We start from the raw sequence: 16,252 nt of genomic DNA on the forward strand, positions 1-16,252 counted from the left end.
TGCATGGCTATGTGCATATTCTAAAGAAATGTTATATATGGAAATGTTTATATTTCTATTTATCAATTGACCGTTCATCTGCAAAATATATATATAAAGTTAGTTTTGGCATGGTTGAGGACTTTCATTTGTTCAAGGGATGCTCCCCACCCCTGAAGGAAATCGTGACGTGCCATAATCTGACACCCCTTGCCTTGAGCACGCGCAGGCGTAAAAAGTTACTGTTGCTACCCGCACCAGGAAGAGAAGGGGGATTTAAAAACCTGGCTGAGAAAAATGAGAAAGGTTTGAAATTGACCACGGTGTTAAACGGAGAATCATATCAACAATAATTTTGGTTTAAAATCCAAGCTATCTGTTTAGAATACTTACGTGGTCGTGAGTACGTGAAAGGTTGTTTACTAATGTTAACTAGCTAAATTAGCTCGGGCTGTCTCGCGCAACGACGGGTGGCAGTGTGCGAGTTATCAAGCCAGCGATCTAATGTGAGCTTGCTAACAAGTTGCTTAGCAAATCGTTGTCCACGAAACTAGCTAGTTGCCACGCTAACTTGTCTAAGTACAATGTATAGAGGGCAGTCTAGATATAATGCAATCAATTATTGTTGACACTTATCCCGTTTAGCTTGCTAGCGAGTCTGCACGTGACTACTCATTTTGGAATGTTGGATCGCATCAAACAATAATAAAGCAGAAGTATCTAGCTAGCTCTTCCGCGCTTACAATTTAGTTGTGCGACCAGTGTTCACATTCCATCTAAAGTTAATTTGTGGATTCTGCTATCAAGAAAAGCACCTTGACCTAGCGAGTTAATTTTGTACAGCGGTTCTAGCTATATCTAATTGTTTTGGAACTAGGTAGCGGTTGGCTAATAATGGGGCCCCGACATAGTTAGCCAACTGATAATAATCATGGGAGGATGTGTTGGGAGAGAACGTGAGGACACACAGGGCCACGGATCATCCAGAAGCAGTGGAAGGGCACACCGAAAACGTGGAAGTAAGTAACGGTAACTTTGTTGTCTGAGTGCATCGAATAGAAACATAGTTCAACACATTACGTGGTAAATGTTTACCATGTAGTACCATATCTACCCATTTCATTACTACAACATATTAACCCCCAGAGAAATATGGATTTCGTCCTTAAGGTTCTCACTCTTAACACGGGTACCCAATCTGGACTGTGCCCAAATAACTGTAGGATAAGTTTGAAATTTCCCTTCCCCCGTCTTGCAGGACACGAGTTACTTCCTGTTACCTCTCTACCAGTACAGAAAAATGTATGCACTCACTACTGTAAGTCGCTCTGGATAAAAGCATCTGCTAAATTACTAAAATGTACCAACCGATGGCTGTATAAATAGCTACCAACACAACTAGGCTAAACCTAATTTGATCAGGGAAAACACCATTGGTTGACTGTCAATAATACATCATAGTAGTTGAGTTGACTTTTCACCAACAATGTTATCTTGATTTTTCATGTGCAAGTCCATTACCTTGCTAAGATTATTTTCTGCATTAGAAAAATAGTGGCAGACTGCCATGTTTAACCTGTTATAGTTTGTTTGCGTTTTAAGTGACTGATGGAATGTAGATTGCTGCTAAAGCACTTTGCATAAAGACTGACGCTACAGGCTCCAAATAGCTTAGGTCTAATGAAACACAAATTGGAAACTTCCTAGGGACACGGAAAGCAGTAAGATCCCTCTGCCACATAGGACCTATCAACACCTCGGCCTAATTTAGAAAATGCAATCTTACACTGGACTGTGGGACTGTCATAACACCGTTTCTTAACCCAGAGGCGCAACATCGCAAAACTTCCGGGAAAGCTTGCGAAACAGACCATCCCGGGGCTAGGGTTTTGAGAAGTCAATAAGTGAAGTGAAGACCCGATGATGCATTTCTACGCATGAGCTTTGCTAGCCAACAGGGCTTCAGGACAGTGTTTCCCAAACACATTTTGGTTTTTGCCCTAGCACTACACAGCTGATTGAAATGGTGATCAGCTGATTATCTGAATCAGCTGTGTAGTGCTAGGGCAAAAACCAAAATGTGCAGCCCGAGTTTGTGAAACGCTGCCTTAGGAGCAGTGAGTGTTTGATGCAGGTAGACTAGAGGCACTCCCAGGCCGGTAATAAGAACAAGTCGTGTCATGTGCCCTACAGCAGTGGTTCTCAAACCTCTCCTCTGGGACCTCCAGCCATTCCATGTATTTGATCTATTCCAGAGCTAGCACACCTGATTCAACTTGTCAACTAAGTATCAAGCCCTTGACTGTGTGAGTCAGTGAGCGAGTTCAGGCCTACAACAAAATTGTGAAACGTCTGGGGGTCCCTGAGGAGAGGTTTGCGAACCACTGCCCTACGGCAACTGTTCCACCGGGGCTGCGTGCACCAGGCCGGCATGCAGTGTGCCATGTGAAAACATGGAGATGTCTGACGTTTCTCAGTGTCATGTCTCCCATTAGGACTAGAAATAAGTACCAGGGTGCTAAGTTAAGAATGACTTGCTGCCTTTGTTTTATTTAAAAATATATATATATTTCACCTTTATTTAACCAGGTAGGCTAGTTGAGAACAAGTTCTCATTTACAACTGCGACCTGGCCAAGATAAAGCAAAGCAGTGTGACACACACACAGCAACACAGTTTCACATGGAATAAACAATAAACAAGCCAATAACACAATAAACAAGTCAATGACACAGTAGGGAAAAAAGAAAGTCTATATACAGTGTGTGCAAAAGGCATGAGGTAGGCAATAAATAGGCCATAGGAGCGAATAAGATACGGGTGTGCCTAAGAGCAGAAAAGTAAATAAAAACAGTATGGGGATGAGGTAGGTAGATTGGGTGGGCTATTTACAGATGGACTATGTACAGCTGCAGCGATCGGTTAGCTGATGTTTAAAGTTGGTGAGGGAAATAAAAGTCTCCAACTTCAGCAATTTTTGCAATTCGTTCCAGTCACTGGCAGCAGAGAACTGGAAGGAAAAGTGGCCAAATGAGGTGTTGGCTTTGGGGATGATCAGTGAGATATGTGGGTGGAAGTATTGTTTTATTCCTTGGTGTAGAACTTCATTTGGGTGTAAGCATTTGTTTAATTATAACCGTGGCCAAGTCATGTTGTAGCTACATGTAAAATAAAGGAAACACCAACATAGTGTCTTAATAGGGCGTTAGGCTGCAAAAACAGCTTGAATATGCCTTGGCATAGATTCTACGTGTCCTGAACCTATATTGGAGTGATGCATCACTATTCTTATAAAAATAATTATGAATACGTACTTTATTCAACTTATATATTCTTCCACAAGAAATTCCATAATTTGGTGTTTTGTTGATGGTGGAAAACGCTGTCTCAGGCACCGATCCAGAATCTCCCAGAAGTGTTCAATTGGGTTGAGATCTGATGATAGACACACACACCCTTTAAACCCCCTATGCTCCTTTGAGACCCCTCTTTCAAAGTCACTGAGATCTCTTCTAGCCATGGTATCCAAAATAATGGCCAACTGGGAATTTTTATACATGACCCTACGCATAATGGGATGTTAATTGCTTAATTAACTCAGGATCCACACCTGTGGAAGCACCTGCTTTCAATAGAGTACCGAAGTATCCGTCATAATACCCATAAAACCTAGCAGTCAAACAAGGAAATTGTTCCAATCATTTTCCCACCTTTCATTTTTGCCGTAGGGGAATTTAGAAATACTTAAAATAAGGGCTGTGTTTCATGTAGGCTTACGCTGGTGTGATGTTTAGATAACCATGTAAATCTCTCTTGGACAAAGTGATATATATATATATATTGATACAAGTCCCCTTATCCCTCACGCCAGGGTAAGCCTACACGAAACACAGCCCTTATTTTAAATGTTTCTAATATTCCCTATGGGGAAAATGAGGGGTGGAAAAACGATTGGAACCATTTCCCTGTTTGACTGCTAGGTTTTATGGGTATTATGACACCTCCACTGTGGCGCTCTATATCCACATCAAAGTTGTCTAGCAACTGGGGCTAAGCCTAGTTGATAGCAGTTTTCAAACTGCTTTTTGGATGTTCCGTGGAGGTTTGGCAGGCGAGGCCAAGTTTTATCTTTAGCCGCAGAATGTCGAGGAGGACTGTGTTTTGAAAAAGGCGATAAGATTGTCAATTACAGGGGTGACTGTGTTCACAGTGAATTTGTGCTTGGTCCAAGCCTAGTTTTGACTTTCATAGAATTCATTCCTACATGGCTGTACTGTCTGTGAAAGGGATACTTCCTAGTCTTGCGGATATGCTTTTAACTTGCAATGTTGGTTCAGGGCTGAAATTGGCCTACTTCAACATTGACATTGTAGGGGTGAAAGCAGGCTGTAGGCCTCTAGGAACAGATCTGCCCTATATTTAGTGTTATCGGGGGAGTGAGGCGCTATGATGTAAGATTGTAACCTATTATTTTGAACCCAAGCCCCAAGATTATACTTTTTAACAGCCACATACAGCCCACCGCTACATCACAAGTGTATCTTTGTGTCCTGAAACAGTACATAACGTGATCTGCAATGCAGTCCTGTCTGTAAAATGCAATTTACCAGCACCCCAGTGTGGCATTATCTGCCCCTTCGTAACCTCAACAAGCCCCACGTGAGGAGCACACCCTGCTATTGCGTCATGTCTCTGGAATGCTTCTCTAATGCTGCGGCAACATGGATTCATGATGGGTGGAGATGCTCCTTGGCCTAGTGCTGCAATATCTGCACACCTGGAAATAGGCCTGCACGTTTCCAAACTATTTGCTAATCTGATGTTGAAACGTTAGCTGGTAATCAAGACGACACATTAGACCTATTCACTTTTTTCAAGAGGCCTAGTCTAGGCTATATGATGACTGGAAAGTCTACAAGTCCTTTTTCCCAAGACAGCATGTATGTTGAGTTGAGTTGAACGTACAGTATATGATGTCCCTTACCACTGCGTTTCCCAAACTCGGTCCTGGGTGCACATTTAGTTTTTTGCCCCTAGGACTACACAGCCGATTCAAGTAACCAACTCATCATCAAGCTTGGATTATTTGAATCAGCTAGGGACAGAACCAAAACAGGCCCCAGGACCGAGTTTGGGATACCCTGCCTTACGACATCACATAGTGTTGCACACACAGTTGTGTCCTAGTCCTGTATGCTGCCTGATCCAACAACTCTCATAGACTAGTCCATTACTCTGCTTGAGTGCTAGTATGAAGATTATTACACTCTACTCCCTGTATATCCTACACTGTCCTACCGCTTACTCCTCGTAAACTACCTGCACTCTAAATAATTTGTTTGGTGGAAAGGTGACCTTTTTTCGATACTTGGCAACTGCCCTTGGTTAGCCTAGTTGTCAATGAAGACCAGAGATGCCGCTGATCATGTTAGGACAACAATCGCCGCCTCAGCAGACTCTTCTTTGACCATTCAAACACTCGTTTGTGAGCTAACTGGGCCCGTTTCGTACCACGTGACAGACCGAGCCGAAGTCGCACTCTGGTGCCAACTATAAAACTCAGCTGCTCAGTTTGACACCAAGTCCTCATTGGAGGCCGGGACTTACCTCTCCATACCATTCTGAGAGCTGCTTGTCAGCCGTCTGCCTGCGTCCTATTAAGCTCCCTCTCTCCTTTAGGTTATGTGGTTGAGACAGGAGGTGTTTTAGAGGCGCTGTATGGTGGTCAGCCTGGCCTGGTGCTGAAGGAACACTTTACCACATGCTGAAAAGTGTTTTCCTGGCTTCCCCGATAGGTGTGCAGTGCTAATCCAATGCTAAGCATGGATTATCTTTCAGATGTACATGGCGTAATACTGTCTGCAAATTCTAATTATAAACCCTGATTGAGGGTATAGAGAGCTGTGTGTGTGTGTGTGTGTGTGTGTGTGTGTGTGTGTGTGTGTGTGTGTGTGTGTGTGTGTGTGTGTGTGTGTGTGTGTGTGTGTGTGTGTGTGTGTGTGTGTGTGTGTGTGTGTGTGTGTGTGTGTGTGTGTGTGTGTGTGTGTGTGTGTGTGTGGGGGGGGGTCGGGGGGTGGGGGGGGTCTTTGCTGGCAATGTAGGGAAAAATTCTCCAGACGGGCAGGCCCAAACACTCCAGAAATGTCTTGTTAACTGTTGCATCCGTGCTAGTGAAACGTTTGGAGATGGGAACACCCATCACATGCTGTGTGTACCCAGTGCAACCGAGATTGCCACACACTCACTCTACGCTATCCTGGACCGTGTATGGTGCGGGAGGGGGAATTTTATTGTCCAAACAACCCCCCCCCCCCCCCCCCCCGCTCTCGGGAATGCCTCCTTTGCTCTGTCATGCAAACGAGCAGAGCCTAGATTGGTCTTGTTTATGTTGTGTGGCTCACCTGGCTGCCTTGAATCTGGCAGAGAGGGAAGGACTTTGGTCATGATGATGAGGAAGAGGGTTTATTATAGCTGGGTGTACTAGTCCTCATGGAATACCTAACGCTGCAAAGGCCTGCTGTGGCATTGCCAGAGCAACGTGTAACGTCTATTAGTTTCTTAAGTATCTCTCTAGGGCAGTTTTTTTTAAAGAGCTCTAGTCTTCTGTGTCTGGTACAACTTGCTTATATGGTATTATGATGACCTTATTGAACGTAGATGATAGACTGTACTATTATAATGAGATTCCAGGCATTGACAGACGCCACGACATTGTTGCTCTAGTTTCGTCCATGGTAATGACTGTGTCATGATGATGCCCCCCACATTGTCTAAGCCCCCCTCTAATATTCTTTAATGGGTGTTGTTCACTCTGCGTCGCAAATCAATGGCTGCTGGTAAGTCTCATTATGTAATAGGCTATCTAGTCTATTGTACTTGGAAATGAATATCTGAGTAATTTAGCAGATGCTCTCATACAGAGCGAGGTGAGACCACAACATAGAGTATAGAGTACATTTAGGGGTGGGAGGGGCAAGAGACCAGAGGTGGTGGAATGGAGTGCTCTGGTTTGGGTGTAGGGTTTGAGCATAGCTTGAAAGTAAGGAGGGTCAGTTCCCCTTGCTTCACTGTGGGCAAGCACCAGAGTCTTGAAGATGATGCGAGCATCGACTGGAAGCCAGAGTGTGCGGAGGAGCGGGGTGACATGGGAGGACTTGGGAAGGGTGGACAGCAGACGGGCTGCTGCGTTCTGGGTAAGTTGCAGGGGTTTTATGGCACAAGCAGGGAGCCCAGCCAACAGAGTTGCAGTAGTCCAGACTCCAGATGGGAGAGGACAAGTGCTTGGATTAGGACCTGAGCCGCTTCCTGTGTGAGGAAAAGTCATACTCTATGGATGTCGTAGAGTATGAACCTGCAGGTGCAAGTCACTGCTTAGATGTTTGCAGAGAACGACAGCATGTTATCCAGGGTCAGGCCATAGTTCTTTCCACTCTGGGAGGGGGAGCACCGTGGAGTTGTCAACCACAATGGAGAGGTCTTGGATCGGGCAGGCCTTCCCCGGGAGGAAGAGCAACTCCGTTTTGTTGAGCTTGAGGTAGTGGGCCGACATCCAAGCTGAGATACCTGCCAGGCACGCAGAGATGCTTGTCACCGCCTGGGTGTCAGAAGGGAGGGAAGAGGAGTAGTTGAGTTTCATCCGCATAGCAATAATAGGAGAGACCATGTGAGGATATGACAGAGCCCAGTGACTTGGAATAGAAATGGCTTTGTGGCCAACAGATAGTTGGAGGAAGGCAAAGAACCTGGATTGCAGCCTTGACAGAAGTGATGATGTGGGAGGTACTCCCATTGCCCTATCATGTCTCCCGAAAACTGTCAAAAGGCCAGATATATGCAGCAGACATTCCCTATCATGTGCTAGATTGTATATACCCAGATAATCCCCATGCCCAGATAAGGACCCAGAGTTAACATGTTTACCATGTGGATGCCCTTGCCTTGGACATGTCTACGTTCTAACTTTGGGAGGTGTTGAAAACAATTATGTGTACCTTAACTATATTTTGTAACAAATAGGCTAGAATGGGTATCTGGTACTTTGACATTAGCCCTTGCTGTAACCATATGTGTTTTTAGAGAGATGTAACCCAGTATATATTGCTGAGCATGTGACTAAAACTGTACCCGTTTCAATGCACTAAACAATGATGTGTAGCGATATTCTGGTACGTAGTCTGTAGGTTGATATTACAAAAGCCTTCTAATAATGTGACTTTTTGTTGTGTCCCTCCCTGCAGGTCGCAATGAGCCCCTGAAGAAGGACAAGCCCAAGTGGAAGAGTGACTATCCCATGACGGAGGGCCAGCTCCGCAGTAAGAGGGATGAGTTCTGGGACACCGCCCCGGCCTTCGAGGGCCGAAAGGAGATCTGGGACGCTCTGAAGGCAGCCACCGTCGCCCTGGAGTGCAACGACCACGAGCTGGCCCAGGCCATAGTGGACGGAGCCAGCATCACACTGCCTCACGGTGAGGCACACACACACGCAAGATATGGGGAAGCTATGATAACCTGGGGGCACATTTGGAATCTGAATAGACTTGAACTGTCAGTACATTTGGAACAATGGTAATATTACACCATGATGTTTTTGCACAACTATTGACCTGTTTATGAAATCTGATTCATGTTTCTCTGATTCATGCCTGAGTCAAGACCACTTCCTGAGCAGTTGTGAAATAACACACATTTAGCAACAGAACATGTTTTTGCCTCTGTCTGTGTTCCAGGCTCCCTGACAGAGTGTTATGATGAGCTGGGTAGCCGCTACCAGCTGCCCGTCTACTGCCTGGCCCCGCCGGTCAATCTGATCTCCGAGCGCAGCGACGAGGACCCCGGCGACAGCCCCGAGCCCACAGCCGCCCCCAAGAAGGAGTTCCAGCTCAAGGTGCGCCTCTCCACGGGCAAGGACCTGCGCCTCAGCGCCAGCATGGCCGATTCCATCGGGCAGCTGAAAAAGCAGCTTCAGGCCCAGGAGGACATCGACACGGCCCACCAGCGCTGGTTCTTCTCAGGCAAGCTGCTCACGGACAAGACCCGCCTGCAGGACACTAAGATCCAGAAGGACTTTGTCATCCAGGTCATCGTCAACCCGCAGGCCCCCATTAACTAGGTCCCAGATGAAAGGATCGACGGAGGAGCCCTGGATAATGGTTTTACCGCTGATCTGTAAAACAGAGAGGTGATTTGGGGAATTACGGTTAATAGATGAACAACAGAAGGGAGAGACTCTGAAGTGCTGCTTTTCAATGTTTCATTGTTTACCATTAAAGAGTGTGGTTCTTTTCAGTGTGTCACTTCTCTATAGGACGGTTGGTCGATCGATCCAGACGTTTCAGATCAGACCACTCACCCGAAGGGGTGTTTTCTGTCACTCACCACACTAACTTTGAAGTAAATTATAGCAGAATTGCCCCCCCAGATGTGAGACATTGCAGGCGTGCACCGTACGGCACGTGCAAGGGGTCTGCGTCTGCACTAACCAAGTGCCAATTGAAATCGCAGATTATTTTACATAGTTTGTAAAGCACATCTTTTTCTGTCCCTGGTCTCTACTCTGTACCCTGTAATGGATACTTCCCATGATCCTCCCTCAAGTGATATACAAAACTTTTTCTCTCATTGTTTTCTTTCTTTTTTTGAGTTAATCTCAAACAAAGCTTTTTTGCACAGTTGATTTGTACTTGCGTGGAAGTTTGTGTGCCTTCAAGGAAGAAAACTAAACAGAATCCTGCTTTTTTTACTGCTAAAGCCTTCTGTCTCTAGATTCAGGAATAATCGTTTCATAGATCTATACAAATCCTAAATATACTGCTGCATTTCTCGATCAGCTGTCTCTATATCAGTTATTGCATTTCAAATGTACCACTGGCGTTTCCATGGATGTTAGCCCCGTGTTGTCCCTAATGGTTGTATGCGCCCCCCCCCCACGCTCCTATTGTCAATGTACCGTAAAGTGACAATGATTAGAGAGCCTAGCCCTTGTATGCTGTGCCACATTACAATCCTGAGGTGAAATGGGAAGCTCAAGCTACAGTGAAGAGGATAGGAGAACGTCTCTCTGTTTTAGTATATAGTCATGGAAGAGGAACAGTGGTTTTCTGGCTGTCTTGGGTGGCACCTCGCTGCACATGAGGTGCTCCTTTACCCTTCACGTCAGTCCTTTGTTTTTCCATCTCTCTCTAAGCGCTTGTGCCTCTTTCTTTTATGGCCTCATCAAAAGAACATAAACAAGATACTCAGTGGTGGATGGTTAAGCTGGAGGTGGGAAGACTTGTTACCAGGCTATTGTCATCATAGTTATGCTATCATTTAAAGGGATATTTTGGCAATGAGGCAATTTATCTACTTCCCCAGTGTCGGATGAACACGTGGATACTATTTTTATGTCTTTGTGTTTTAGAATGAAGAAAGTTAAAGGTAGTTTCACAAGCCAATGCTAACTAGTGTTAGCGCACTGACTGGAAGTCTATGGGTATCTGCTAGCATGCTATGCCCTTTAAGGATTTTAGGTTTGTTGTCTGTATAGGCATTTGAACTTTATCCAACTTTAGCTCAAACAGTTGATCAATGACTGTGCTGGGAATATATTTGTTAACCTTTATGCAAACTTGAGTATTTCTCTCAACTTACAATGTATGTGCAATACAAAATAGACCTCGTACCTTTTGATTCTCCCCTTATTTCATATATACAGTAGCATTAGCTATGACTATGTAAAGGTTCTCAGAAACACAACATAGGAGCCTGCTATGTTCAGATTGCTTTGTTGTACAATCAGCCTTTGACCTTGTTCAGAGTTTCATATTGCTTTCATCTCTGTTTTGAAATGTTGTCTCATCTATAAAAGTGTTCAAATGGCCACTTCTTTCTTTTAATGGGATGTCATCACTATAACAATCATGTACCTTGCGTGAATTGGCTTGGCCCTTGTCCCCCCCCCCCATTTTCTGTGAAGGTTAGCACAGCCATTTGGGCTCAGAAAAATACCTAACTTTGTAATAGAGCCTCTTTTTACAGTCTCCCACCTCTTCTGTGTATAACAGCAGAGACCCATGTTCTGTTAGCTGTGTTGCTACATCTTGTCTCAATCCCTCCTTGCAGAATGTGGCTCAAATGTTTGCTTCATCTAGGTTAATTTAGTGCTATGAGAGGTAACGAGATACGTCGGTCTAACATCAATGTACAATCCCTACACCGGACAGCACAAAAATAGAAACCTCAATGTAATCTATGTGAGGGAGCTGCACGATGTTGCCAGTAAGGACAAATCTGATGCCACAGAGCAATGACATCACACAAGGGCCGTGGTTCGATCCAGGCCAGGGGAGCAGGGGAGAGAGAGCGACTTCTCTGCTCTTCCTTCAGTTTTCTGAGGCCTGTGAACCTCCCATCACAATAGTTGGGAGAGATTTCAACAATTGTCTAGGAAAGATCCCTTATGCAGGCAATTAATCAGACACGCTTTCTGTTTTAGTAAGAATGTACAAGTATGTTTTGTATGCATGATACGTGTTTGATCATATGGGGGTCAGATCAGGAGTTTCATTTGTATGTTTCTGTAATGTCCTAAGTCATATTAGTCATGGTACACAGGTGGACTCAGTCATGCAGTAGACTAAAGCTGGTAATATGGCCATGGATATTTATTTTAGTTATTTTCTGGGTTACTTTAGGAAACCATGTACACTGCTTTATGTTCCTCTCGGACCTCAGATACCAATAAGCCATTGCATTTTAATCAAGCATTTTCACCAGGGTGGATCAAGAGGCCTTGCTCAAAGCAGAAACATGCAAATTGTGTTTTTGTTGATGTCCACAAGGATGTATAAAGATATGTATATTTAGTCATTTGGAAAAAATATAAGTGATTATTATATATGAGATTTCTGATAATTAAAAATGCTTACAACAACTCATTTTACAAGTGACGTGTACATTTATAAGCTGATTTCATTTTCAACCTTGTTTTTAGCTGTAACATAATTACAATTATTGTTAAAGGAAATCTCTTCATTTTATCCTGTAGCCAAATCTGTATGTGGCCTTGGACCAGAATATCCTTACTAGCCTCTGTAAATGAATAACAACCAAAGTGAATTTTTATTAGTTTAAATGTTTGTGTTCTCTTGTCCCTTTGGTGATCCGTTTTTAAAGTTCAATACTTATTGAATGAACTTCCCTGGACTCGCCCCACACAATGCAAGTTCAGGTAATTGATTTAGGTCATACTGCCATCTTGTGGATATACAGTATAATTTAGTGTATTGATTATTGACTCTGTGAAATTCTCTTGTGGCGCACTAAAGAAACATGATCACTTCCTTTCTTCTATAGAAATAAGATAAAGGAAGAGGGGGTGAGCGAAAAGCACATGGAGACGTGACACCGAAGCAGAAAGATCGGCTACTCCTGGAATATAATGCAGAAGACTGTAGAGAATGAAGTTGAGTACTCGGTAGAGTCGTTGATGATGGCAGATGCTCCTCATGGGGCGACTAAGCAATCTATTATACTCCCACTAATTCAAGTATTTCCAGTCTTATTGCTCAGATCCCCACCATCCAGTTTTACTCCCCATCTGTAACATGAATGAGAGACCATGCTGTTATCCTGAAGACCATGGGTATGTTTTTGCTGAAAGCCATATAAGGCTCTGATTTCCCTGACCTCTGTGTTGAAGAGTTTACAAACCCCTGCATTATCTCTGACTGTTATTTGAATATACTATTCTCTTACATTATGTAATTTACTTGGCAGTCATTTTCTTTTCCAGAACCGGAACACTTAATTGTGATCATATCTTCAACAAATTGAACTTTGATGGGCCAAAAAGAGCAAAGGATGTTGGTGGGTTACTGGACTTGGCTCTAACAAGGTATGTTTGGAGTCCCTGATGAGTCCAGTGAGCCTCGCCCAGTGAGAAGGTATGACTGCTGAGCAGGCTCTGGTCTGGTCTTGTGTGTTTGACTGGGCTTGTCTGATCCAGAAGGAAATACCACCCACGTTAGTTGACCTCTTCCTCGATCCTCCACTACGCCCAGATTAGGTTGTGCTGAGTTACAGGATATGCAGCATTCAGTCGACCATCCTCGGTTAATTTAATAATAATTGTGAAACATTAAAGTTATTATTTTTAGATAAAACTATTTCTAAATATATTCATGTCACCAAATAATTGATTGAAACACTGTTTTGCAATGGTCTACAGTATCCTCAGCAGCACTCTGTAGGGTAGCACCATGGTGTAGCCGGAGGACAGCAAGCTGCTTTGTAAATGACATCGCCGAATTCAAGAATCGGTAGGATAGTCAGTTTTACGAGGGTATGTTTTGGCAGCATGAGTGAAGGATGCTTTGTTGCGAAATTGGAAGCCGATTTTTTTGGATTGGAGATACTTAATGTGAGTCTGGAAGGAGAGTTTACAGTCTAACCAGACACCTAGGTATTTGTAGTTGTCGTGGTAAACATTAAGTGTTGGACCACCACGAGCTGCCAGAACAGCTTCAATGAGCCTTGACATAGATTCCAAGTGGCTGAAACTCTATTAGAGGGATTCGAAACCATTCTTCCTCAGAAATTCCATAATTTGGTGTTTTGTTGATGGTGGTGGAGCCTGAGACAGTGTTTCCCTCCCCAGAAGCTCCCAAAAGGGGTTAAATTGGGTTTAGATCTGGTGACTAAGATGGCCATGGCATACGGTTTAGATCGTTTTCATGTTCATAAAACCCTTCAGGGACCACTTGTGGATGGGGTATTGTCATCCTATGGGCTGGGGGCATAGCAATGGTGGCCAAAATAATGGGCAACTGGGCCTGCCCAGCATTTTAGTAGATGACTTTAAGTGTGATGATGGGATGTGAATTGCTCAGGAACCACACCTGTGTGGAAGCACCTGCTTTCAATATACTTTGCATCAATTTACTTTAACGCTAAATTGTAATTATTTCACCTCTATGGCCTATTTATTGCCTACCTCCCTACTCTTCTACATTTGCACACACTGTACATTTTCAATATTTCTTCTATTGTGTTATTGACTGTATGTTTGTTTATGAGTAACCTTGTTGTTTTTGTCGCACTGTTTTGCTTTATCTTGGCCAGGTCGCAGTTGTAAATGAGAACTTGTTCTCAACTGGCCTACCTTGTTAAATAAAGGTGAAATAAAAAATAAAAAGTGTTTCAATTATTTTGGCAGTTACCTGTACATATACACTACCAGTCAAACGTTTTAGAACACCTCATTGAAGGGTTTTTCTTTATTTTGACTTTTTTCTACATTGTAGAAAAATAGTGAAGACATCAAAACGATGAAATAAAACATGGAATCATGTAGTAACCAAAAAAGTGTTAAACAAATCAAAATATCTTTTAAATTTGAGATTCTTCAAATAGCCACCCTTTGCCTTGATGACAGCTTTGCACACTTTGCAGTCTCTCAACCAGCTTCATGAGGTAGTCACCTGGAATGCATTTCAATTGACAGGTGTGCCTTGTTAAAAGTAAATTTGTGGAATTTCTTTCCTTCTTAATGCGTTTGAGCCAACCAGTTGTGTTGTGACAAGGTAGGGGGGTATACAGAAGATAGCCCTATTTGGTAAAAGACCAAGTCCATATTATGGCAAGAACAGCTCAAATAAGCAAAGAGAAATTACAGTCCATTATTTTAAGACATGAAGGTCAGTCAATCTGGAAAATGTTGAGTGTCTTCAAGTGCAGTCTCAAAAGCCCCCGTGTCATCGATGGCCGGCCAGCGTACACGGTGAGACGCCTCCTGAGGGTTTGACTACGGGGCAAGGGTTTCCAGTACCTGGTTGACTGTGAGGGTTATGGGCCGGAGGAGAAATGCTGGGTTCTCGCTCAAGACATCCTGGACCCGGGCCTCATCGCCGACTTTCACCCCCAACACCCCTGTCTGCCAGGTGTAACGCCAGGTGGCGTCCCTAGAGGGGGGAGGTACTGTCACGCCTTGATCTGTTTCACCTATCTTTGTGATTGTCTCCACCCCCCACCAGGTGTTGCCCATCTTCCCCATTATCCCCTGTGTATTTTCTGTCTGTTGACAGTTCTTGTTTGTTCAAGCCTACCAGCATTTTGTCTCAGCTCCTGCCTTTTCTCTTTCTCAGCCTCCTGGTTTTTGACCCTTGCCTGTCCTGACCCTGTACCTGCCCGCCTGACCACTCTGCCTGAGCCTGCCTGCCGTCCTTTACCTTTGTTCCACCTCTGGATTTCCGACTTCCGCGTGACCTGAACCTGCCTACCGTCCTGTACCTTGGCCTCTACTCTGCATTATCGACCCCTGCCTGCCTTGACCTGTCATTTGCCTGCCCCTGTTACAATAAACATGGTTACTTCACACAGTCTGCACTTGGGTCTTACCTTGGTACCTGATAGAGCGACGGTTGCTGATAATGGGCCTATGTAGATATTCCATTAAAAAAATCTGCCGTTTCCAGCTACAATTGTCATTAACAATGTCTACATTGTATTTCTGATCAATTTGTTTTTCTAATGGACAAAAAAGTTGCTTTTCTTTCAAAAACAAGGACATTTCTAAGTGACCTCAAACGTTGCCAATGAAGTAATAATACAAATAATTGGCAACATCAAAAGGTTTTGTGATGAGTAAGCCATCGATGAAATATGTAGTTGAATTGGTCTTTCTGCCCATAATTTCATTTAAAGTACTCAAGTTTTTTTCTCAAGAATCCTTTATATCATTGATCTTGGCTTCATAATAAAGTTTCTTGCTCTTAATTTCTCAATTTGCAGTAAGTCAGCCAGTCAGATGTGTAGCCAGACCTTTTAGCCACTCCTTCTGCCCCATCTCTTTCAACCATACAGTTTTTCAATTCCTCATCAATCCATGAAGCCTTAACAGTTCTAACAGTCAGTTTCTTAACAGGTGCATGTTTATCAATAATTGTAAGAACCAATTTCATAAATTCATCAAGTGCAGCGTCTGGATGCTCCTTATTAATCACATCAGACCAACGTCGGCCACAAGAGTCACAGCAAAAACTTTTTGTATGATTCTATTTTAGGCCCAGCTTTTGAATCCTTGGTTCTCCTAGATGTAGCATCCAATTACTGCATCCAATGGGTACGGAAACCACTTTAGAACAGAGTTCTACAGTATTAGTTAAAATGTGATCAATACATGTGGGTGATCTTGTTCCTGTAGTGTTTGCAAACACCCAGGTAGGTTGATTAATAACCTGAACCAGTTTACAGGCACTGGTTACAGTGAGAAGCTTCCTCTTGAGCGGAAAGCTTG

General features: G+C 43.7%; 1 protein-coding gene across 1 annotated transcript; it reads left to right on the forward strand.

Moving 5' to 3' along the window:
- The first annotated feature begins 202 nt into the window (after window positions 1-202).
- On the forward strand, window positions 203-11,894 carry LOC139570163 (ubiquitin domain-containing protein 1-like). The gene is made up of 4 exons (XM_071391783.1): window positions 203-285; window positions 857-998; window positions 8,217-8,444; window positions 8,706-11,894. The coding sequence occupies exons 2-4, from the start codon at window positions 911-913 to the stop codon at window positions 9,086-9,088; spliced, it is 699 nt and encodes a 232-aa protein (XP_071247884.1). The 5' UTR covers window positions 203-285; window positions 857-910; the 3' UTR covers window positions 9,089-11,894.
- Window positions 11,895-16,252: the final 4,358 nt, after the last annotated feature.

The sequence above is a fragment of the Salvelinus alpinus genome, chromosome 3, assembly GCF_045679555.1.
Source record: "Salvelinus alpinus chromosome 3, SLU_Salpinus.1, whole genome shotgun sequence".
NCBI classification, from domain to species: domain Eukaryota; kingdom Metazoa; phylum Chordata; class Actinopteri; order Salmoniformes; family Salmonidae; genus Salvelinus; species Salvelinus alpinus.